We start from the raw sequence: 23,930 nt of genomic DNA, 5'->3' as shown, positions 1-23,930 counted from the left end.
GAAATTTACTAGAACAGTATTTGAAAAATAAACCTTCTGTAACATTTTAAATGCCTTTTACGGTCACTTTTAATCATCTTAAAGCATTAATGATTAAAATTCTGGTGTGTGTATTTATGTGTATATATATATATAATTTTTTTTTATTTTTTATTATAACTTTTGACCCCAAACTTTTGAACTGCAGTGAAGGGGTAGTATATGTAATAGTATATCATGCTTTCAGCACTCATGTATACAGTTGTACTTTTCATCTGAAAGCAGATCTGTGGGTGACAACTGTCCCAGAGCAAACCATTTTCCAACTGTGAAGTTGGTCTGTGTTGCTCACGGCAATAATAACAACATTACAAGGGAAAATATTAGGTAATAAGGTAATAAATAATTGTATTTCGTCCCTGAATGATAATTAGTGCTGTCTGAATTGTACAAAGAAGTAATGAGAATTATATTACATTAATTATGCAAAGTTTTTCTGATGTTAAGTTTTAGATGGATAAAGCTTAAGATTCAAGAGTAGTGAATAATTTTCTTTTCAGTATTGTTTGATTAGTATTCACTAATGCAGTTCCCAGTTTGATCTAGTAAGGGCCAGGCTGAACAAAATCATTTCGTTCCATGTGCTTTATATTAAAGCAGTATAAATTTTTTATTCAGTTTTCCCCTGAAAATCATGCATTGTGCCTGCATTCTGCATAGTACACCTTCCAATCATTAGAAATTCAGTCTAATGGCTCGTTATGTCTCACAGAACTAATGTCTGTGAGCCTTCGGTTGCGATGTGTGGAACATTTCTGTCAGGTTACCCTCGGCATCAGTGATGGACATGCCAAATCGCTCTTTCTCCATTACCATTACACGATCTCCCTGAGGCGTCTGCTGCCAAATAATGCTCTACTTTCCACCATCAGTCTTGGGTGGTTTCTACGGCCAGATTAGACGTTAATTTCCTTCACTTCTGTTGCTCAGGAATGACCCCACAAGGTGCCAATATGCTGCTTCATTGTTCATTCGCTCTTCTGAGAGGAGGCTGTGATCTCTAAACTGGCGACAAACTGCACAGCCCTCTTAACAAGGGTCAGTCTGCTGACCTGGAGGTCAAGGGCTGTTCAAACATAAGTGTCTAATTTGTCTTTTCTGGGACTTGCTGTTAGGGGTTTTTAAGCAGACAGAAATGGCAGATAGATATGTTGTCTATGGCCAAAAATCTCAGTCGATGTCAATAATTTATCATGATTAATTTCAAATTTCAAGTTTAAAAGCGGATTTGTGCTCCCAAGTGAATGTTTTTTTAAACCAGACTGTTAATTGTGATCGTAAACTCCTCTCTATGGTCAAACATGACAAACACCTCACTTTTTTTAATTCTTTACACTTTTCCAGTGATATTTCCTTAACAAAAGAAATAACTTAATGGAAAAAAAATATTTTCTTAGTTTCTGCATCTTTTAAATAGTGATATTGTTTCAAATCATAAAACAGGTTGGTGTTGCCTGACTTTGATGAATATCTTCAGTACAGTTTGCAGTTTAGGCTGCAATATTAATATTATTACATATTTTTGTCTCTTAGAAATGGACATTTGACAGTAGTTTAAGTTAACAGTAGTAGATTTAGTTAGGATGCTGACAAGATGCACATTAATCATATTATATATTTAATCAAGGACTGTGTGTGGGAACTAATTTTCCCATTGTTTAAAAGCCAAATTAAATCATCTGTGGTACAATGATGTGAAACATGAAAGCATCCATGATGGTACATTTATATGTAGTCTTAAAAAGTTCAGGTTCAGTAGAAAAATAAAAGAAAATTCATTAAGGGCATATTAAATTAATCAAAACTAACATAAAAGACATTTGTAATGCTACAAAAAATTCCTATTTCACATAAACGGTGTTCATTTGAACTTTACATTTATGAAAGAATCCTATAAAAAAACATGGTTTCCATAAAAAGTTAAGCACACATTATTGCATTTAAAAAAAATGAGAATGCAAACAGTTATTATTATTATCATTGCCATTAATATTTTACACCATTTTATTTTACAATACTACTGTTGGTAACAAATTAATAAAAAGAACTTCTTTCAGAAACATTTGTGACCCTGGACCACAAAACCAGTCTTATTTAGCAATAACCAAAAAAAAAAAAAAACATTCAATAGGCAAAAATTATAGATTTTTCTTTTGTTAAAAATCATTAGGATATTCGGTACAGATTGTTCCATGAAGATATTTTGTAAATTTCCTACCGTAAATATATATACTTAATTTTTGATTAATAATATGCAATGCTAAGAACGTCATTTGGAAAACTTTAACGACAATTTTCTCAATATTAAGATTTCTTACATCCTTAGATTCCAGATTTTCAAACAGTTGTATCTCGGCCAAATATTGTCCAATGCTAACAAACCATACATCAATGGGAAAGTTTATTTATTTCATATGATGTATAAATCCCAATTTCAAAATGTAAAAATTAATTTAGGATAGTTTGAAAGTACGGTTAAGTCTCTTTGATGCTGAGCACGATGTTCAGCGGTTTTGTACCAGTCTCTCGGGGAGTTGTTTGGGCCATGTGATGTTTAGTGGTATTTCCAGTGTTTTTGTTAAGGGGTGAGGAGTGGTCAGCTGTTACACCCTCTGTGTCTTTACGAGTCTCCTTGTAGCTGTGTGTGGTGCACTCGTTGTTTTTCTACGCCCATGCCAGGGGGATCTGTGTGTGTAGGGGTGAGTTATTGAGTGAGGGTGAGTGTGCGTGTGTCGGCCTGTCAGCGGTGTCTGTGTGTGTATGTTGGCTCGTCAGCTGTTAGTCCTCACTTCTCAGCTGTGCCCTGAACAGACGAGGGGGCGTCCAGACACGCGCTGCCGGGGTCAGAGGTGACTAGAGATGAGCTGCAGGATTAGACTCTGAACCCTGGATTCGAAGCCCCTGTTAACAGCCTCCAGTCCACCCTCAGGTGGTCTGAGGAGGGGTCAAGCCATCCATCTAAAGAGCAGCGGTCTCTTGGCCTCTCTTGGCCTTGATTGCTTTTCAGAGGTTTGGAAACATGAAGAAAATTAAGCATGGCTTAAAATAAATCCCATATTCTCTTCGCACCTAATAAAGCCATGACTGCGCTAACATTTTCCTACAAACCAAACCGACTAAAGGGTGTTTTTGTTTGTGGTTTTAGTTTAGGTTGGTTCTTACACCCTCCGTCTTCACATACTCACCCATTTAGTAACAAACAGTCACATTTTTATGCATCCATAAAATGGTGAAAATCTGAAAAACACCTCTGGGTTACAATTCAATATAAAACACATAAAAAAGCTAGAGAAAAAAAATATCTATTTTGCTTAACCGAAAATAGATTCTAATTTAGGACCCTTAAGATTTGGATTGTGACATTTATTTTCACGACACTCAAGCACATTTCCCTTCAAATTCGTATTACAGTGTGTCTAGACATTTCACTTCTTTCCTTTTTTTCATTCTAATTTAGTAGTGATTGTTTTTAATGTTTTTATTTTATTTTATTGTAATTTAATATTTATATTTCTGCTTTGCATCAATGAGAGTGATATAATCAATTCAGAACATCTATTTATTTGTGTATTCATTACTTTTTTATTTTATATTCTGTTGTTTTATAATTTTGTATTTCGGGGTGCAGTATGATAGTGATTCTAATTGTCATTACTGTTATGTTATTATAAAAAAATACTTTAAACAGACTTTTTTTTTTCAGTTTCAGTATTTTGTGCATTGCAGTGATAATATGATTTGTATTTATCTATTTGTTTATTTTAAAATGAGTTGTCAATTAAATATTTTTTTCTTTAAATTTCTTTTTTTAGTCTGTACTCATTCTTTTATAATTTCGTATTTTGTGTCTACACGTGTGTAGCGCTAAGTAAAGTTTTAGAAGCTGAGATCAGATTCGGACTCGGAGCATGTGCATGGTTTGTTTATGGTATAAACACAATCAGGGATTGTTATGGCACTTTGAGAATAACGCTGTCGTGAGGTGATTGATTGTGGCCTCTGATTTTGTAACAGGAGCTGAACATACTGAATGTGACTTAAAACAGGAGAGGATCAAATCCTCCCCGTGGACAGACACAAGCCTTTGTCTTTTCTCTATTAATAGGTCTCCCTGTCGCTTCTCTCTCTAGCATTCAATTTGAAGAGCTACCTTGTCTTGTTTTGATTTAGATGCCCCCCTTCGCCCCCTGCCAGACTCTAACTATAGTCGGACTCAAGGCGATTGGCATAGTTTGCATGGCGTGGATGTTCTTTAGCGCAGCTGTTTGTATAGAGCATGCTGCTCACAGAGCGTTGGCCTTGTACTCTTTCTTTCTTCTCTTTCCCTATCCAGTTCTCTCTCTCATCTGCCCCTCACACCCCTCCTCTCTCTTTCCCCTTCTCTTTCTCCCTCCCGTTCTTCTTCAGCTCAGAAGATGATTTCACACCGCTCTTGCAGACAGGGCTGTGCTATAGTGTGTTAGCGTTAGCACTTTGCCCAGTGGCTGATGTTCCTCCGTGTATGTGTTAGGGAAATGCCGCTTTAGGTTCGTCCACATTCTCCCAGATCGTTCAGAGGGCTCCGTGCAACTCTGTGCACCCCTTCGCACAGCATCTGCACCAGAACGTCTGGCAAACAGACGAGCAAGAGTAAGATTCCAAGGATTAGGAAAGAAAAAGAGCAAAGGAGTGTGCCAAACAGCCACATGTGCTGGAGACTCGAGTCGGTCCGCTCAGAAACGTTTAGCCGTCTCTTCAGCTATGTAGCTCTCTTTTAGCTGCTGAACGCCTCGGACTGGATTGGTAATTGAGAAGCCGATCTGATTGATTGGCTTGGGTTGTGGCGGCCAGGTGGCGAGACTCTGTAGTTTTGCCATTGGCAAAGGTGAGGGGTATTCCACAATTTTCCTCCGTTCGTTATTCCACTGAGCAGAAGGTTTCAGAGACTTGCGTGAGATGAGAAATCGAAGACAGACCTGTGTATCTGTGCATAAGAGAGAGCAGAAGAAAGAGAGGAGGCGGAGAGGGAAAGTATGTTTTTGTATGTCAATGAGAGAGGCTTTTCTCTGTGATTCAGGGAGACTGTGTGTGAGCTCCCCAGCCTGTGTGTTTTGTCAGCTGCCCATGGGCCGGTCTGCAGTTCCTCCTGGACTCTTTGAGGGAGCCTGTCTGGTATTAACACTGTAGAGTAAACCTACGGTCACATTTACAGTCTCTAGAACCTCTGCTGCTTGTTTTCTCTCATGCGCTCATATGATATCATGTCTCCTGAGAAGAAGGATTTCAGTCTGTTGGTGAGCTGCGATGATGTCGGTTTTGATTGTTGATCATTAGGTCCATTTTAGGATATCTTGATTTTTGTGTGGTTAATGTTGATGGCGGTTAGTCATTAAAGGTATACGTATTTGGCATTAAAATCTAGTCTGAGTTCAGAAAGACAATGATCTGGTATCAGGCTTGCGTCTTTTATTATGCTTTTAGAAATGGGACCTGTTTACACCAATGTAATGAGTTTAGTTTTTGTCTCTGTCTTGTAGGTGCACAGGAAGATCAGAGAGGACTCAGACATGGCGCAGGATTCGCTTCAGTGCCTGGCCCAGTTGGCCTCCATGCATGGCCCCATCTTCCCCGATGAGAGCGCTCAGGTGACCTACCTAGCCCACCTGGTGGAGGGATTGCTCAACATGATCAATGGGTGCGTTTCTCTGAAACACTCCATCACGTACTGCACTCATAAACCTGTCATTCACAAATGTGTTATTTCGTGTTTAGATAACAGCCTAGTAGTTGTCTAACAAAGGTGGAACTAATGACAACATATCTAGGTCACATTTCACCCCAAAATCATTGCAGTTAATAAAATGATTTACATTTTGCATTATTATTTTAGGACCAGTAATGAAATTTTACAGCTGTGTAAACATTTTTATGATCTTAAACACAGGATTAATTCTCTTGAAGTCAAATTTTATTAATTTAATTATATTTATGGGGTTATTTTTTAGTTAAATATGGCTCAGACGTGTTCTTGACGGTGAGATTTTGACATAATCTCAAACCACAAAACTACTGCTTCATTTACTTTTAAAATAAGGGGACAAAAATGCAGTAAATACACTAAATAAAAACTACTACTAATATTTGTAGTGGTATTTCTTTATTTTCTCCATGTTTTTTATAGAATCAATTAATTAAATGAAAATTAAGAAATACTGTTTTTATTAAAAATAAACAACCTTTTATTTTACTGCATGTATTGGCGGAGTTGTGTGTTAGGACTTGCATTGTAAATGCTCTGTAATGTCTATAAAGATGGAATGATGTCTCTGCAGCTTTAAATAACACACACATTCTCTCATACACTGCTGTTTGGAATTTGAGAACAAGTAGGCGTAGTGAGTCGGGGTCTCTCTCCCCACTCCTCCCTCTCTCGGTCTCTGCCATTCTGTAATCACCTATTCCTGGAGCATTTTTCCAGTTGCATCATCGGAAAACCATGTGGCAGGTCCGCCAATCTGCCGTGATTGAACTCTTCTGCTTACAATTTAAGTCCATCTGATATGGGTTAGAGACGCAGTTGGGAGCATTAAGAAAGGCAGACCTCGAGTGCTCTTCTAAAACTAAAGAAGGAAAAAAAACCTGTGTTCCCAGAAACCAGGTAGAGTGCCGACACAACAGCAGTTTGGTGTCGGGGTTGAGATCTTTAAGTCTCCCTTTACAGCAACTGAGGTATTTGTGTTTCTAGACAATTATTTCCAGGAGAACTAGACCGTGAAGGTTGAATTCGATAAACATTTAGTCCATACCATACGTGCACTCTGGGCCATTGCAGATTTACAAAGTATTTCATGCTACGATATAGACCCAGATGATGGACGTTAGTTGTTGGATGATCCTTTAAGGGACTGGCCTGCCACTGTTACCATTTGTTCTTAACTGTCTTTTACCCTGTTACAGGATTGAGATTGAAGACTCAGAGGCTGTTGGCATCTCCAGCATCATCAGTAACCTCATCAGCACATTTCCTCGAAGTGTTCTGACGGCTCTCCCAAATGAGCTCTTTGCCTCTTTCATTAACTGCCTCACACTGCTCACGTGCTCGTTTGGTCGCAGCGCCGCCCTGGAGGAGGTGGTTAGTACTGCATTTGTACCACAGCAGACCACAACCACACTTAACAGAGTAGCTGAGGTCTATGAATATCAATCTCATTATTCTTTTTATATGTGTATATATATAGGGAGATCTGCTTTGTTGCAGCAGACATTTTATTGTGTTTAATAGAAAAATAAAACCATTAAACCACGGTATTGGCACTAATTTAATTCCATAAAGTTATTTATTTGGGGTTGAAGTTTTTATTGTTTTTGAATGAAGTCACTTATGCTCTATAAAAATAGGGTAATAAATGATATTGTGGGAAATTCTATTTTAAACTCAATATATTCCTGTGATAGCAAATCGGATTTTCAGCAGCGTTTACTCCAGCCTTCGCATAATCCGTGATGCTTTTTTTTTTTAAACAAAGTATAGAACATTTAAAAGAACAGAACACTTATTTGAAATAGCAAATCATTTATAATCTTACAAGTATTTGTCATGTTTGATCAATTTATTGCATTCTTTAAGGAATAAAATTATAAATTTCCTTCATACTTATGAATAGTAGTGTATATTAGAAAACTCTAAATTCTAAATAAAAAAGCTAATTATAAGTTTTCAAACTAATTTACGGAACCCTTAACTTTTTAATATAGGTGTATGATTGACACACTAAAATTGAAGAGTCTGATGTTTGTTCTTTATAAATGGCTTTGTTCCCATCCAAAGTTACATATTCAACTTATTGTACAAAATTGGAATATCGAATAAAACATTTGCGAACAAAGCACCATTTCCATTGAGTTGAAGAGAACAAAACCGTCACTTCCTGACAAACTTGCTCTAAATATCGTGAGGATAAATGAAACATTTTTGCAGTATAGTAGAAGGTGCTATATATAATATTTTTTTGCATGCAATAAATTACGAGCTTCAGACTGCGCATACAAAACTTGGTCATATCTTATTTTCGGGAGCCTGTTGTTTGGGAACGCAGTTCTAAGAGTTAATTATAACAATGAAAATGAGATCGGTCCATTGGTTGGTCCAGTTTTATGCTATCCCATCGCAAAGTCATATGTCTTTTTTGATGCACATTAAAGAATTCAGTTAAAGTGTTTCAATCGTAGTTTATGTGCATGTTTTCTTACCGAATTAAAAGTACCCGTTTTAGAATCCATCCAGAATTTTTTAATGCGACATCCCAAAATAAGCATATATAATATACTGTTGGTGGATGGAAACATAGCTAAAGTCAGTGCATTATTAAATTATAATTATTATAGTTTAAGTACTACTAAAATGTTATTTACCCTATATTAATTATTTAACATCAGGATAAAATTGTAATATATACTGGGGGGAGCTAACAGCATGGAATATTAAAAGAAGGGATGTGTGTAGGTGCATGTGACATGATTAGGATAGTCACGCATGTCTCTTTTCCTGTAGTTGGATAAGGATGATATGGTGTACATGGAGGCATATGATAAGCTGCTGGAGTCCTGGCTGACGCTGGTGCAGGAGGACGAGCACTTCCCCAGGGGCTGCTTTGTCCAGCCGGCCGTGCAAGTCTTCAACTCCTACATCCAGTGTCACCTCGCAGCTCCCGACGGCACAAGAAACCTGGTCAGGATCCACCTTCACATCCAAACCATCTTTCTCACCATGTTAAATCTGATATGTTAACGTTGTCATAATGTTGCTGGCTTACCAATTTGTTGGTAATTTGTTGCTTTTCTTGAAAAAAAATTTTGTTGACTTTGCGGTTTCCTTTTCATCATAATTAAAATGGAAAAGCATGAAGCACAGCAAATGTCTAAAACAGTTTCCTTTCAAAGAATCGTCTGCCAAAGTAACAGTCGTTCCAGAGAATTCAATCGAATTCTTTTTTTTTTTGACTTTTTAGACTGCTAATGGTGTCGCATCTCATGACGAGGAAGAAATAAACGAATTACAGGAGGACGACCGAGAGCTGTTCTCAGATCAGCTGGCCAGTATCGGCATGTTGGGCCGCATCGCTGCAGACCACTGTATACCTCTGCTCACAGGGTACAGACACACAAAGCACTTCAGAGAAACCGCTGTAATAAACAACCACTGTGAGACTTACATTTCTCCTCTGTTTTCAGTTTGCTGGAGGAACGAGTCACACGGCTTCACGGGCAACTCCAGAGACACCAACAGCACCTCATGGCCTCTGCAGACCCGGGCACGGTGGACCGGAAAGTTCTAGATGACCTTTATGAAGACATTCATTGGCTCATATTAGTGTCAGGTCTGTGTCTTTCTTAAAGGGACATTCTGTCATCATTTACAGACCTCATGTCATTCCTTTTCACTCACAAAAGCGAGTAGCATGTTTAACCTCATATGTCTGTGGAGATTTCCAATTCATCAAGATCATTGTTATCTGTAAGTCATATGCAACTGGACTTTATTTTTGACTATTTGAAGGCACTTCTCCACTCAGTCAAGCTCCTTTTTGTCATTGTATTGAAGTATTTGGTGTTTTAACAGGTTACCTCTTGGCTGATGACCCTCAGGGTGAAACACCATTGATACCTTCAGAAGTGATGGAGCACTCTATCAAACACTCGACGGAGGTGGATATCAACACTACACTGCAGCTGCTGGGCTCTCCTGGAGAGAAGGCCACCTCCATCCCTGGATGCAACAGGACCGACTCCGTGATCAGGTAGGGAGACCTCTCAGTATACATGCGACTGTGTGTCATTACTCTCTAATTTACTGTTCCATATACATTTTTCATGCATTCTTGTTATAATTTTATTTTATTTTTGTCCTTTTTACAACACTTTAACAAGTAGACCAGATGCTTTCAAGCTGTTTGTTGTGCATTCAGGGCATTGTGCTAGGATATCGGCATCCACAAACCACAAAGATGTAGGAGGAGTTTGTGAAAGGATGTTTTCCACACCACTGAAAATAGTGGAAAATATAGTTGGGTGTTGAATTTGGCTAAATATAATTAACATTTCTGAGAATAACTTTTAAAGGAAACAGACATGAAATGTGATGGTGGCACTTCATGGTTTGAGAGACTTAAAATTCAGCTTTGTCATCATAGGAATAAATTCAATTTCTATTTTAATAATTCTTAAAAAGTGTTATTCAAATAATTATTTATCAATATTACAGTTTTCACTGAATTTTTAATCCAATAAATGCAGAATTCATGATCAAAAGCTCATAAATCCTGTTGATCGTAAGAATTTGATTGCTAGTGTATCTTTTTAACATCTGGTTGTCTGATAAATACCTTTTTCCAGATGTAGTGGTAAGCGGCCAGGTGCTGATCAATCTGCCTACAGGAACAATGACTTGTTTAAAATGTATCACTCCGAATTGCTGCTGGAGAGAGCAGGCGTGGTGTAACGTGGTCTGCAGTTCATTTGCCCAGTGGGGAATGCCCTGGCATGCGCCCAGCTAGGCCTGCCACGCGAACAGCAGCCCTCAAGTGGCCCCAGCCCCGGCGCCAGCCAATGCTGCAGCACCACTCCCCAAGCATTATTCAATTAGAGCCAGGCCAGGTGCCGCTCAGAGCCCAGGGTCAGAGGGGAGCACTAGGGGCCCGGAGTCGTGCATGTGTTCAGAAGCTATTTCCAAGCCGATTGATTTTTTTAGTTTCTATTTTTAAAGGTTTTCTCTCTATATATATATATATATATATAAACAAGAAAAACCTTATAAAAAAGGTCTACATGCAACGTTGTTGTATTTTTTTATTATTATATAAATATTAACAAATAATAATTATAAATAAAAAAAACTACAATAAAGATAACCAATAAATGTTTTATATCACAAAAATTATATTCATATATTATTTTAATTTTTAAAGTACATGTTGTTGTTGTTATTATTAGAAGTAGTAGTAGTAACATACTATTACTGCTAATAATAGTAGTAATATATTAATACTATTTATATTATAATATTAATATTAAATTATTATTATAATTAATAATATTAAAAATAAATCATTATTATAATACAAATATTAATATTGTTCTATTTTTTTAAACCGTAATAATAAATTAATAAAATAAATTATTTTATAAAGCAAATAAAATATGTATTTAAAATGTTAAAGTACTTGTTATTTTTATTATAGAAAATAATAGTAGTAACATTACTGCTAATAATATTTGTAGTTGTATATTAATATGATTTTATATTATAATAAATATTAATATGAATAATACATGTATAAATAAATACATGTTGTCTTGTTGTTGTGGTAGTGGTATTGTCTGCAAAAATCTGCCTGTAATCTGATTTGGGTTTAATGGATGGTGTTATTCCAAAACTGTGGAATTGGATAGAAGTGAGGATTGAAAGACTGGAAGGACGCTGAGATGATGAGTAGGGGAGGGATGAAGAATGTGAATTGGGGCGATGTTGGAAAGACAGTAGGCTGGTGATGGATGGGGAAAAGCGGGCGGACTGTAGAGGATTTGGAAAGACAGTGGGCCAAGGGATTGTGTTTCCCAATAACAGTCACCGACCCCGCAGCTCCCAAATGTCAGTGAGGTTTTATCTTTACAAACAATGTGATACTTTAAATGGTGCTGCACTCCGCGGTGCGTGTGGGATATCGCTCTTCCAGGATCGTAAGCTGCTGTGATCCCTTTCTTGTGTCCTCTCTCTTTACCAGTAGAGGTGTGAAGGAATGATAGCGTTTGTTATTGTGGGCCTTTGTTGAGTCTCTGTGCATCTGGACAGAACCGCCATGAACTCTCTTCCATCCCTTCTGCCATTTCTCACCCTTGTTTTTCTTCTCTCTGCATTTTCCTGTAAACAACAGACTGCCAAATTCTATTTCAGATTGTTCTGCTGGCAGGACATTGCCTCATATAAATGCAGCTGGATTGCTCTCCCATGTCTCTGTATCTCTCTGTCACAGGTTGTTATCAGCGGTGCTAAGAACCTCAGAGGTGGAGTCTCGGGCTACACGAGCGAGTCTGACTGAGCTCCTGAGTCCTCAGATGGGCAAAGACATTGTCTGGTTTCTCCGGCGCTGGGCCAAGACATACCTGTTGGTGGACGAGAAGCTCTACAGCCAAGTGAGTAAACAAAATGAGATTACAATCATTGTGTGGAAGCAGCAGGCATGAGTCCGAATGAAGCCTTCAGTTTGTTTCCGAACCTAGACCCATGTGACGCTTTATTACTACCTCAGATCAGTATGCCTCTCAGCACAGCATTTGGAGCGGACACGGAGGGAGCGCAGTGGATTGTGGGATATCTGTTGGAGAAAGTGATCAATAATCTGTCGGTGTGGAGCTCTGAGCCAGAGCTGGCTAATGACACTGTGGAGCTGCTGGTGACTCTGGTGGAGAAGAGAGAGAGGTTTGTGTCTGTTTGCTGGAGTAATGCATCTGTGGGCATCAGTGAGGGCTAAGTATTGAGCTTAACGCCCTGCAGGACAGCTGCTCACTGACAGGCACAAAGAGGCCAGAGGTCTGTGCTGATGTCTTCATATACTGTCAGTTGATACAAGACCAAATGCTTTTAATGTGCCCCGCCTGCTGGTGGAGTTGTGCTATTGCATTGCAAAGTGATTTCTCAATTTAAGATTGCATAATGCTACATTAATACATTTAAATGAACAGTAAATGGCACTGTGTATCAATGCAAATCTTTTTAGAAATAAATATTGGATTGAGTAGTTTCTGACATTTGCAAGTTTTTCTTTTTTATAATAATAAAGAGTGGTGTGTGTTCCATAAAATCAAAGCAAATAATGATTAGGCAATGTCAAGCACAAAAAAGCACCATGAAAGTGATGGTTATGACGCAACTACTTGAGATTCTTCTACAGTTGTGTGATTGCTTTTTGTAAAGGAATAGACTGATATTTAAAGGGATAGGTCAACTAAAAATTTTAATTCGATCGTTTTTTACTCCTCTTCAATTTGTACCAAACCTGTATTATTTTGAGGTATATAGGTAAAGCAACAAGAAATTATTTCATTTTCTGAAAATCAATAATTTCCTCCACTGTAACTCTCACATTCACATACACTACAAATCAAAAGTTTGGGGCAGTATAACCATTTTTTTATGTTTTTGAAAAAGCACAGTAAATAAATATAAACATAAAAACAGCAATTTACAGTAAATTTTTTTAATATTGTTAAATATTTGTACAATTTAAAATGATTACAGTGTTTTCTATTTTAATATATTTTAAATATATGTGACCCTGGACCACAAAACCTCCTAAAACTTCTTAAGTGTAATTGTTTTTCGAAATTGATATTTATATATAATCTGAATAAATAAGATTTCCTTTGATGTATGGTTTAAGACAGGACAATATTCGGCCGAGATACAGCTATTTGAAAATCTGGAATCTGAGGGTGCAAAAAAAATCATCTAAATATTGAGAAAATCAACTTTAATGTTGTCCAAATGTATTCTTAGCAATGCATATTACTAATCAAAAATTAAGTTTTGATATACTTACAGTAACAATTTTACAAAATATCTTAATGGAACATGATCTTTACTTAATATCCTAATGATTTTTGACATGAAAGAAAAATTGACCCATACAATGTTTTTTTGGCTATTGCTAAAAATATATCCCAGTAATTTACGACTTTAAAGTTTTTTTGGTCCCGGGTCACACATTTATTCCTGTGATGGCAAAGCTGAATCTTCAGCATCGTTACTCCAGTCTTCAGTGTCTCATGATCATTCAGAAATCATTTTAATATGATAATTTGATGCTCAGGAAACATTTATTATCAAGGTTGAAAACCGTTGTTCCTCTTAGTATTTTTTGTGAAAAAAAATACATTATTTTAGGATTCCTGCAGCAGTTCAAAATAATTTATTTGAAATATAAATCCTTTGCAAAGTTTAATTTTCTTGACTGCCATATTTGATAAAATAACAGTATGTTTAAAACTAAAATCTTACTGACCCCAAACTTTTAGACTGTAGTTTATGTGCATGTTAAACTTGGTAAAATCAAACTCTTGCATCTCTCAAAAATAATAGTGATGCAACACATTTGAATGTTATGCAGGTCTGAAATGTCATGAGTGAGTGAAAGATTCCAGTAACCTTTCATTGAAATGTACCCTTCTGATATAAGGCTTATTCATTTGTGTTTCTCTACTCTTTCTTGTGACGGTTCAGGGCCAATATTGTTGTGCAGTGTGAGAACTGGTGGAATTTGGCCAAGCAGTTTGCCAGTCGCAGCCCTCCCTTACACATGCTGTCCAGCTCAGTCCAGCGGACTCTAATGAAAGCCCTGGTCCTGGGCGGCTTTGCTCATATGGATTCTGATACCAAACAGCAATACTGGGCCGAGGTGAGCAGAAAATGACTATAGACATATATTCAAGCATTAAAATGAGGTAAAAAAAAAAAGGTTTATGAAGCATGGCCCTGTAACTCTGTCTTTCTCTCCTTCTGTCTGTGCACTGCAGGTACTGCATCCACTCCAGCAGCGCTTCCTCAACCTCATTAACCAAGAGAACTTTGCCCAGATCTGTCAAGAGGAAGCCGTGAAGCAGGAGATCGTTGCCACTCTGGAAGCTCTATGCGGCATAGCAGAAGCTACGCAGATTGACAATGTGGCTTCTCTCTTCAGCTTCCTCATGGACTTCCTGTCCAGCTGCATCGGTCTCATGGAGGTCTACAGAAACTCACCAGAAACGGTCAACCTCATCATCGAGGTGTTTGTGGAAGTGGCCCACAAACAAATCTGCTACTTGGGCGAAGTGAGACACTAGCGCTTGCATTGATTCCGATGTGATCACAAATCCTAAATATGCTTTTCAACTCACCGCGTCTCTGTCTCTCCACAGACCAAGTCTATGAAACTGTACGAAGTGTGCTTGACGCTGCTGCAGGTTTACTCCAAGAACAATCTGGGTCGCAAGAGACTCGATGTAGCCGCAGAGGAGGACCAGTACCAGGACCTTCTGCTCATTATGGAGCTCCTCACCAACCTGCTCTCCAAAGAGTTCATTGACTTCAGTGACACTGGTATATTCACCTCATTTGCATCATAGCTTGTGAGCGTTTACATGAGAGATGGTTAGGAGGAACCGTGTTTTTGTGCAGATGAGGTGTTCCGCGGGCAGGAGCAGTGCTCTGGTGCTGGACGGGCCGTCTCAGCAGCTGATGTTGTGCTGTATGGGGTGAATATTGTGTTGCCCCTCATGTCTCAGGATTTACTTAAGGTAAAATTTGAGCTGGATTTTGAAATTGATTCATTGAAGATCTTACTCTGCAAACTCTGATGCTTAAAGTAAAAGGTGTGGTGCAGTATTGAAACACTCTTTCTTTCTCTTGTACCCAGTTCCCTTCTCTGTGTAACCAGTATTATAAGCTCATCACCTTCATCTGTGAGATTTTCCCAGAGAAGATCCCTCAGCTGCCTGAAGAGCTCTTCAAAAGTCTCATGTGCTCCCTGGAGCTTGGCATGACCTCGTATCCTCTCTCGTTAGATATTAAATTATTTAAAGTCTGTGCCTGCTAAGCATATCGTGTTTAATTTCCTTGTTGAAAGCTTTTGTTGTTGAATAATGGTGGGTATGGCCTAGTGTTTTTTTCCTTAACACACACTGCAGGATGAGCTCAGAGATCAGTCAGCTCTGTCTGGAGGCTCTATCCCCATTGGCTGAGCAGTGCGCCAAGACACAGGAAAAAGACACACCTCTATTTATTGCCACACGACATTTCCTTAAAGTGAGTCACATGATGTTTAAACCAGTGGTCAACTGCTGTGGGCTTTTTACGGGCGACGTGTGTTGCCATTCACAAGTTCACAATTTTGGGCCTGGTAAGGTTATGCATGAAAGAAGTCACTTCAGCTTTTCCAAGGCTGCATTTATTTTGATCAAGAAATAGTTGTATTTCCAAATATTGTTAATTTTAAAAACATGATTTTCTATTTTAATGTATTGTAATTCAAATAGAAATTTAGCAGTCATAACTCAAAAATCATTATAATATACTAATTTGGCACTCAAGAAACATTTTGATTTTATCACTCCGAAAATGCAGCTTAATATTTTTGTGGAAACATTGATGTATTTTCTGGATTCTTTGATTAGTAGAAAGTTCAGCATTTTTTGGAAATTTTAAATGTCTTTTACTGCCACTTTTGATCAATTAAATTAATCCTTGTTGAATAAAAATAATGAAAAAAAAAATCTTACTGACCCCAAACTTTTGAACAGAGTAAATAATACAACGACAAAAGAGAACATCTAAATGGGTCTCAGCATGAAAAATAAACACGTTTTACATCATATTTACTGAAATTCACAACAAATTCTTCCACTGAAAAAAAGAAAAGAAAAAGGTAATTTCGACTTCACACAGTTCTGACTTTTTTTTCTCAGAATGAGTTTATCGCAATTATGATAATACAAAAAAAATCTGAATTGCTAGATGTTAATTTGCAACTGCAAGGAAAAGAAAAGTCTGAATTGTGCGATTAAATATCGCAATTATTTTTTTTATTTTTTTTTTTAATTTCTCTGTAAAAGGGATGTCAAATATTTCAGTATAATCTTCTTGTCAGTATTAATTGAGCTATTGTCTGGTGTCTGTGATCTCAGAATGGTAAAATGTGCTAATGTCACTAACCTTCCTTGTAATATGTAAATGTCTGGGATTAATACACATGTATACAATGTTGATTTAATAATGTGCATCTCTCTGTCACTATGTCTTCCTGCAATAGCTGGTGTTTGACATGCTGGTGCTCCAGAAGCACAACACTGAGATGACTGTTGCAGCAGGAGAAGCGCTCTATACACTAGTGTGCCTTCACCAGGTACGTTTTATGCTTGAAATATGAATTTGAACTGAACGAAATGCATGATCTTGTGATGCATTAGCAGTCGATGTGGTGTTTGATAAGTGAGGGTGTTTGTCTCAGGCAGAGTATTCAGAGCTGGTGGAGACACTGCTCTCCAATCAGAGGGACGCTGTGATCTACCAGCGGCTGGCGGATGCGTTTAACAGCCTCACTGCCAGCAGCACGCCTCCAACCATGGACCGCAAGCAGAAGGTGGCCTTCCTGAAGAGCCTGGAGGAGTTTGTTGCCAATGTGGGGGGGCTTCTGTGTGTCAAATAAGCCACTTCCTCCAGCAACTGTCCACAACAGCGTTCCCTCTCCACCCCCTCTACCACTCAGAGAAGCCTTTCACAATGCCAAACCATGGAGATGCTGAGACGTCTCTGGGAGAGGCTGGCGAAGGCCGTGAGGGGGCGGCCAGTCGTGATCGTCTCAGTCTGATCTGTCCGTTGTTTACTTTGCCACCGAGAGCTCCTCAGATGAACGTTTATGAAATGCAGAGGGGAGATCTTTCTGAAAACTGACCCCTTCCTTCCCCTTTTAGACACAAACACACATGTATTTTGCAGACGCTTCTCCTCGAGTGCCTTTGTATGTGGTTTCTCACTGCTCGGGATCCAGCTGTGTCTACAGCGACGAATAGAACCGTGTCATACTGCTATCATGGTAACTAGGATTGTGAGCTGTGGTTGCCTTGATGACAAAAAAGCCTTTCCCAATGAAACTTGAATTGCAGGAAGGCCCTTTCGGAAAACCAAATCACTTTTGTGTTTAAGGTTGTATATATATTTTCAAAAAAGACAAAAAATGAAAGTGTTTAAAAGGACTGAAAGGTTTTTTATAAGATTATAGCTGATGGAACTTTCTGATTATGATTATTTTTTATTGTTATATGAGTTCACCAGGAGGACAAGGGGCTAGTTTGAATTTTTCTTTCTGATTGATTTGAATGATTGTAGTTTTACTCTTTGCCATTGACATTTCTCCCTGATTGCAGCAGCATCACTGAAAGCCTTCTCAACAAAAATACAGGTCTGTTGAATTATTATGGCCTGATGTTCCCAATGAGGTTTGGTTTTTCAAAAATATCTTGCAGTGTTCCACTTTCACTAGCGCGCGCGCACACACACACACACACACACACACACAAACTCAGAATAGTGGAAAAGTCGACGTTGCTGTAGCAATAAAATACCAAAAATGATGATAGGGATGTCAGCTGTTTTATTCAGGGCATTTGATGGTCTTTATTTCCATTTTTCAAAGCACTAATTGTTATTTTGGAATGCCTGAAATGATCTGTAAAGTGTATATAAACTTGTTCTAAAAAGCGAGTGGTCTTTCTTGGTCTATTTTCAATATGTTGTCTGTTTTAATGAAATATCTGTTCTGGAAATATGCGCGTGTTCGCGTTACTGAGATTGTACTCGCTCGGCCACCGTACTGCAAACACGTGAAGCTGCCGTCGTACATTGGTTAGGTAGGTATGTTATGTTTGTGTAAAGTATGTTTTGCGACCGTTAGCTTCATGTTTGAATGAGCGTTATAACGCTGCATGTTTGGCGTTCCCTTGAAGATCTGTCATCATGAGTGACAGTGACGATGATGTGCCTCAGCTCTCCGACTCGACGCTCGCAGCGCTGCATGAGTTTTACGCCGAGAGTGGAAGGACGGCACTGGAACAAAACTCCGTCAACACCGATCAGTTCGGTGCTGTGGAAGAAGACTGGGTACAGTACATGCATTAGAAGGGTCTTGCGTGGTGATTTTTTCATTGTGTTGACTGTCATATTGACTTCGTTAAACACAAGTAGGATATGTATCTGAGATCAGTAAGTTAACTAGCTCGTGTGTTTGTGTTCAGCGCATGAGTCAGTTCTGGTACAGTGAAGAAACCGCTGTACGGTTAGCAGAGGAAGTCATGCAGCAGGCCGGAGAACATGGGAGGTTTGTCTGGAGATTTTACACTTGTACAGTTGTTGTGGTTCGTGTAGAACCGAAGGTCAGTACTGATGGGTGTTAACTATCGTTGATTCGTTTAATGGCCCTCCAAACAGAGGTCAATACACCAGTAGGAGGCGACAACTGACTGTGTTTTATTTTATTATTATTGTGCTGTGAGCGAAAACATTCACTTAACGTCGTTCATTGGCATGGAAAAAATAATTTATTTGTAATTAATATTTACTTGTAATTTTTCTTATATCTCATTGAGTGGGTAACACTACTCATTTAATTATTTTTTTGGAAAAAAGGAAAAATTACTGACCCCAGTATAAATTACTACTCCATTATGTTTCCCCTCTCATTCAAATATTTTTCCTGGCTTGTAGAATAGCTTGTATAAACATTATTGTGAAATTTGACAGCTTGACCTCACCCTTTTGCATGATCCTTCAGAAATAATTCTAATATGCTGATTTGGTGCTCAAGAAACATTTATCATCAAACCACAACACATTTTTGATTAACATAACATTCAAAAGAAAGGCATTTATTTGAAATGGTAAACACTTACAGTTTCAAAAGATATTTTTCAATTTTATCCATATCCTTATATCCTTTCTGAATAATTTCTTTTTTTTTTCTTTGTAGAATATACTATTTGAAAAAAAAAAAAAAAAAAAACTTACTGACCCCAGTCTATATTACTGCTCTCGTCTGTCCCTCTCACTCCAATGTTTTTTCTTGATTTGTAGGATAGCTTGTATAAGTGCACCAAGTGTGTATCAGAAGCTGAAACAGATGGACTCCACGAGGTCAGACAGTGTGTCTGCTGTTTTGCTGGAGTTTGACCGACGCTTCGCAGCATATGGAGATGAGTTTGTCTTTTATGATTACAACAACCCTCTGTGTCTGCCTGAAGATCTGCTTCCTCAGAGCTTTGACATCGTCATCGCAGACCCTCCGTATCTGTCAGAAGAGTGTCTGAGCAAGGTGGCACTCACCGTTAAATACCTTACTAAGGGCAAAATCCTGCTCTGCACAGGCAAGTGGAGATGTGTGTGTGTGTGTGTGTGTGTGTATGTATGTATATATGTTGCAGATTTTTTGTTTTAAGACTTGTTTTATGTCTTGTTCAAATTCACCTTTGGTTTATTCTTATAGGAGCTATTATGGAGAAACTTGCTGGGAAACTTATGGATTTGAAGATGTGCAGTTTTTTACCAAAACACAATCACAATCTGGCCAATGAGTTCCGCTGCTATGTTAACTATGAATCAAGTCTTCTCTCATGAAAAAGGCTTTCAATCTGACAACATTTGAACATAGTATTTTCCTATCAGACATCAGCAGACGATTATTTCAAAGGATAAATGCTCTAACTCCAAGAGGTGCATAGCAGGATCCAGATAATACAGCGGAGGATTTGGCCCTTCATCAGAGATCTGTGATCAGGCTTTGATTATACTTTGGCTGACTTGCATTGTCAATTGCACACCCAGCTTTCCGGCACAAAATTGAAGCAAACAATCTCATAACGTTTTACTTTGTTTCAGTGCATAAAATGGGCTTGAAGTGAATGTTTGAAATGCATTTGTATATAAAGAACTATACACTATAGAATTGTGCGATATCAGTGTTCTTGTTTTAATAAAGTAATAATAGGAGGACTGACCCAAAATCATGCTAAATATGTCTTCTTGTAAATGATATCATTGTTTGCTTTTAACAGAACCATTTCTAGTGATTTTCTGTACTCTTGAATACATCTGAACAGTGTTTGGTTATCTAACACCATGATGGCTCTCTCAAAGTACTTTGGACTAGAAAATGTTTGTATTTTGGCACAGAAAGTTTTCCTTTAGCTTGGCACTGCAGACTAGAATCTGCAGCTGTGACAGCAAGTTCTGTCAAGTTTTTCCTTTCACCAACTAAAAGAAAAGATCAAGGAAATAAGAAAACTGACAGAGAAAAAAATCTCAAATGGATCAGTTCAGTCCATTCTTTTTAAAGGTAGTGGAATTTGTAGACGATACTCTTTTCACGCTTGGCTTGGCCTTATGTGTTTTCCTGTCTTTCTCCAACAATGGCACACAGGTACAACCCACGGCGATGGACACGTAGCTCTCCGTGTAGGAACGACGTCCCCCGACGCACGAGCCGGTCCGGCGCAGTATGACGGTCGGCATGAACACCGGAGTGCTGCGGAGGCGCTCGCTTTCCTCCCCGTTCGGTCCGCTCAAGCATCCCTTACACAAACAGTACGCCTCCGGGAGATATCGAGGGTACCTCGCGGGATCATGGGAGATTCTAGGATGAATAATAACGAAAAAAGTTATTTTTCGCGCAGACAAATAGGCAAGACATCAAATCTTATAGAACTGGAGTCGTGACCACTCGACCAATCGAACTGGTTCTTCTTTATAACTGAATCATTTTCATGATTACCGATTGAATGATTCTTATTATTGGGTGCATCAAAACATGTGTGAGATTCAGGCGTTAGGTTTATTGAATTAATCTGATTTTCTGAACCGTAAATTGAAGACATAAGTGTTATGATTATTTATTTATTTAACGTACACACGAATAGCCTATATTTTATGATATTTTGTTGATAACATATGAACTATTTACAATTTTGTTTGTATTATTAGGGTCCAGTTACTGCATTGCATTCATCCCACCTAGTCCAAGTGCCCAAAATCTTTCTAAATATTCTAAATATTCTTTCTTCATAAGCAATAAATGGTTAAACTACTTAGTATTCCCGTCCTAGTCTTCTCAGTTTTGGGGTCCTACCTGTACGCCCAGGGCGAGAGGCTGAGGAAGTTGACAGGGGTGCGCGGTTTGTCGCGCGCTAGGCGAGACGCTGATTGACAGGTCAGATTCTGTCGCTCTGGAGGCGCGAGCTGCAGCGTGTGATGAAACGCGCTGAGAACCCCGACCGAGAGCCTCCCGAACATCTGCTCCAAAATCTCCTCCGGTAAGTCCAGACAGGAGCGAGTCCTCGTTGTTCTCCTGGACACCTTCCGTCCCCGTTCACCCGGCGCGCTGCCGCAACACCACAGCAACACCAGCACAAGCGCTGACGCAAACCGACCGCGCATTTCAGATTTCACCGTGTCCAAGCGCGCTTTACTGTCAGGAAGGGATCGCTGGAAAAGACAATAAAGTAAATCTCTGGAAAAGCTCATAAACCGACCTACAGAAGCAAAACCAGTTGTTGCGTAAAGCAGCTCATCCGTCCGTCCCGTAAATGCGCTCAGGATACTTGACTCCAGATATTGGGCGGACTGTTAGATACTGAATAATGCTCATGCTCTGCTTGAGCTGATGCGGGAAAAAGATCACTTTTATGATTTTTTTTGTTTGTTTTGTTTTGTTTTTAATGCTCTGTATTCCTTTTAGATATTTAAGAGATTTAATTATTACATGCCAAAGAAAAGGCTAAGTGCATTTTATATTTTTACATCTTTACATCATTGTATGAAGATGAAGAACAAAATTTGAGGCCTTCACAATGCACAAAATGAATAAAATAAATAATTTGGAATAAACTGTATTATTACAAAATATAGTAAAGCATAATGAAATTAGAAATAAGTTGCCTGGAAATGAATTAGTATTTTAGGACTACTAAAAAATACAGTACTACGGCAAAATACAGACAAATTTAGTGTCTTGACAATGACATATATCAGAAATTCCACTGAACTGATATCCATTGCACACATCACTCAGGCAAGAAATCTCCCAGCCCTTCATCAGCAAACTCATCTTCATCAGTGTTTTCTTTTTCCTTTTCTTTTTTATCTATTTTATTTTCAACTTTTTACATGGTGGACAAATGAAAACAAAGGAAATCAAACAATACAACCATACAAAAAAAAAAAAAAAAAAACTAAATAAAACAAAAACAATGGGGGATGGACTAATATAAACAAGACCTAATCATACAATCATACATGAATTGTTACAAAGAGAACAATAATTATACATTATTCAGACTTTGAAGAAATCCACAAAGGGCTGCCATATAAATTGAAATTGGCGGTGAGTCCAAGGACCGTATCCTTTCCAGTTGTATGACGTGAAACAATTCACTTCACCACACTTTGAACGATGGAGAGTCCGGAGACTTCCAGTTTCATGCCCATCAATAGAGGTCGTTGCTGAGATCTTGGAAGACCATTCAATGACTCAGAGGATCCGAGAACTGCAAGACTATGCTCTGGTTTAACCTCTTTTTGAAAAACTTTTGAAAAAAAAAAAACATCAAATATAGCAGTCCAAAAATTAAACAGTTTGTGACAAAACCAAAACATGTGTTTTCAAAGAACCCTTCTCTGATTTACATATGTAGCAAATTGGAGAGATAGAATTATATATCTTACTCAATTCCGTTTTGGAATAATACAGTATGTATCACTTTAAATTGAATCAACCTGTGCCCCACATTTATTGAGCAATCTTGGATCTTATACTGAGACTGTCATTCCAGGTTTCATCAGACACTTCTTCCTCAAAATCCTTAGCCCAGGCTTCTTTTATATGATTGGTGTTATGTTCACAGGCAGTTTGAATAAATTAACGCATCGTGAGATCAGATGTTTAGAGCTTGGATTTATCAAAAAAATGTTCAAATGTATTAATCTCAGGTTTGTCAGTAAATTGTGGGATAACCGTTTTTACCATAATGTCTTACTTGTATCTTTTGTTTCAATTTAAGTAAAAGATTCTCAATTCTTTTGCCAAAAAATGAATTATATTCATATTTTAAATTCAGAATCTTATTGTAATCTTGTTGTAATCCGGAGATTCTATATGCCTGTTCAAGTAACAGTAATGAGAGTGCAAGTGCTCTGATACCGCGATACTGTTGTTCAGGAGTGTACTTGTGAAATATTTCACTGGTTTATTTGCACTCAGGGCTTTGCAAACAGAAAGAAGGTGCTGGAAACACTCTGTCAGACGGTGAGAGCAGGATATTCCCTGGAAACAGTGGTTTTG

The 23,930-nt window shown here is 38.2% G+C and overlaps 3 protein-coding genes across 5 annotated transcripts in view; 2 read left to right on the top strand and 1 right to left on the bottom strand.

Moving 5' to 3' along the window:
• The window catches only part of xpo4 (exportin 4), a 30,666-nt gene extending 12,359 nt beyond the window's left edge, over window positions 1-18,307 (top strand). For both annotated transcript variants that reach the window (XM_052565895.1, XM_052565896.1), the window contains exons 8-23: window positions 5,556-5,713; window positions 6,976-7,150; window positions 8,570-8,746; window positions 9,027-9,169; window positions 9,250-9,395; window positions 9,638-9,815; window positions 12,048-12,207; window positions 12,324-12,493; window positions 14,294-14,468; window positions 14,587-14,880; window positions 14,968-15,148; window positions 15,227-15,345; window positions 15,465-15,595; window positions 15,736-15,853; window positions 16,857-16,949; window positions 17,055-18,307. In XM_052565895.1, the coding sequence (XP_052421855.1) occupies window positions 5,556-5,713; window positions 6,976-7,150; window positions 8,570-8,746; window positions 9,027-9,169; window positions 9,250-9,395; window positions 9,638-9,815; window positions 12,048-12,207; window positions 12,324-12,493; window positions 14,294-14,468; window positions 14,587-14,880; window positions 14,968-15,148; window positions 15,227-15,345; window positions 15,465-15,595; window positions 15,736-15,853; window positions 16,857-16,949; window positions 17,055-17,252 (2,616 nt within the window). In that variant the 3' untranslated portion in view covers window positions 17,253-18,307. The remainder of the gene's footprint in view (window positions 1-5,555; window positions 5,714-6,975; window positions 7,151-8,569; window positions 8,747-9,026; window positions 9,170-9,249; window positions 9,396-9,637; window positions 9,816-12,047; window positions 12,208-12,323; window positions 12,494-14,293; window positions 14,469-14,586; window positions 14,881-14,967; window positions 15,149-15,226; window positions 15,346-15,464; window positions 15,596-15,735; window positions 15,854-16,856; window positions 16,950-17,054) is intronic.
• Window positions 18,308-18,391: 84 nt separating this feature from the next.
• LOC127965220 (EEF1A lysine methyltransferase 1) lies at window positions 18,392-20,598 on the top strand. 2 transcript variants are annotated; one of them, XM_052565898.1, is made up of 5 exons: window positions 18,392-18,453; window positions 18,550-18,703; window positions 18,838-18,920; window positions 19,673-19,962; window positions 20,082-20,598. In XM_052565898.1, exons 2-5 carry the CDS (start codon window positions 18,560-18,562, stop codon window positions 20,210-20,212), a joined length of 648 nt encoding a protein of 215 aa, XP_052421858.1. In that variant the 5' UTR covers window positions 18,392-18,453; window positions 18,550-18,559; the 3' UTR covers window positions 20,213-20,598. The 2 variants fall into 2 exon arrangements, with proteins under 2 accessions (XP_052421858.1, XP_052421859.1); XM_052565899.1 differs by having other exon boundaries at window positions 18,406-18,457.
• Window positions 20,541-22,222, bottom strand: LOC127965219 (interleukin-17D-like). The gene is made up of 2 exons (XM_052565897.1): window positions 21,720-22,222; window positions 20,541-21,227 (listed from the first exon to the last, which is right to left on the bottom strand). The coding sequence occupies exons 1-2, from the start codon at window positions 22,112-22,114 to the stop codon at window positions 20,906-20,908; spliced, it is 717 nt and encodes a 238-aa protein (XP_052421857.1). The 5' UTR covers window positions 22,115-22,222; the 3' UTR covers window positions 20,541-20,905.
• Between the last annotated feature and the right edge of the window lie 1,708 nt (window positions 22,223-23,930).

The sequence above is a fragment of the Carassius gibelio genome, chromosome B9 (genome assembly GCF_023724105.1).
Source record: "Carassius gibelio isolate Cgi1373 ecotype wild population from Czech Republic chromosome B9, carGib1.2-hapl.c, whole genome shotgun sequence".
NCBI classification, from domain to species: Eukaryota; Metazoa; Chordata; class Actinopteri; order Cypriniformes; family Cyprinidae; genus Carassius; species Carassius gibelio.
The sequence above is the reverse complement of the archived record's forward strand: the minus strand, read 5'-3'. Positions and strand labels throughout refer to the sequence as shown.

Bases quoted from the DNA above. Each gene is read 5' to 3' on its own strand.
- LOC127965220 (XM_052565898.1), top strand. From the start codon at position 18,560: ATGAGTGACAGTGACGATGATGTGCCTCAGCTCTCCGACTCGACGCTC. The intron at 18,921-19,672 runs GTTTGTCTGGAG...CTTGATTTGTAG, and splicing joins CAGGCCGGAGAACATGGGAG to GATAGCTTGTATAAGTGCAC. The intron at 19,963-20,081 runs GCAAGTGGAGAT...TTATTCTTATAG, and splicing joins CAAAATCCTGCTCTGCACAG to GAGCTATTATGGAGAAACTT.
- LOC127965219 (XM_052565897.1), bottom strand. From the start codon at position 22,114: ATGAGCTTTTCCAGAGATTTACTTTATTGTCTTTTCCAGCGATCCCTT. The intron at 21,228-21,719 runs GTAGGACCCCAA...TATTCATCCTAG, and splicing joins CTCTCGCCCTGGGCGTACAG to AATCTCCCATGATCCCGCGA.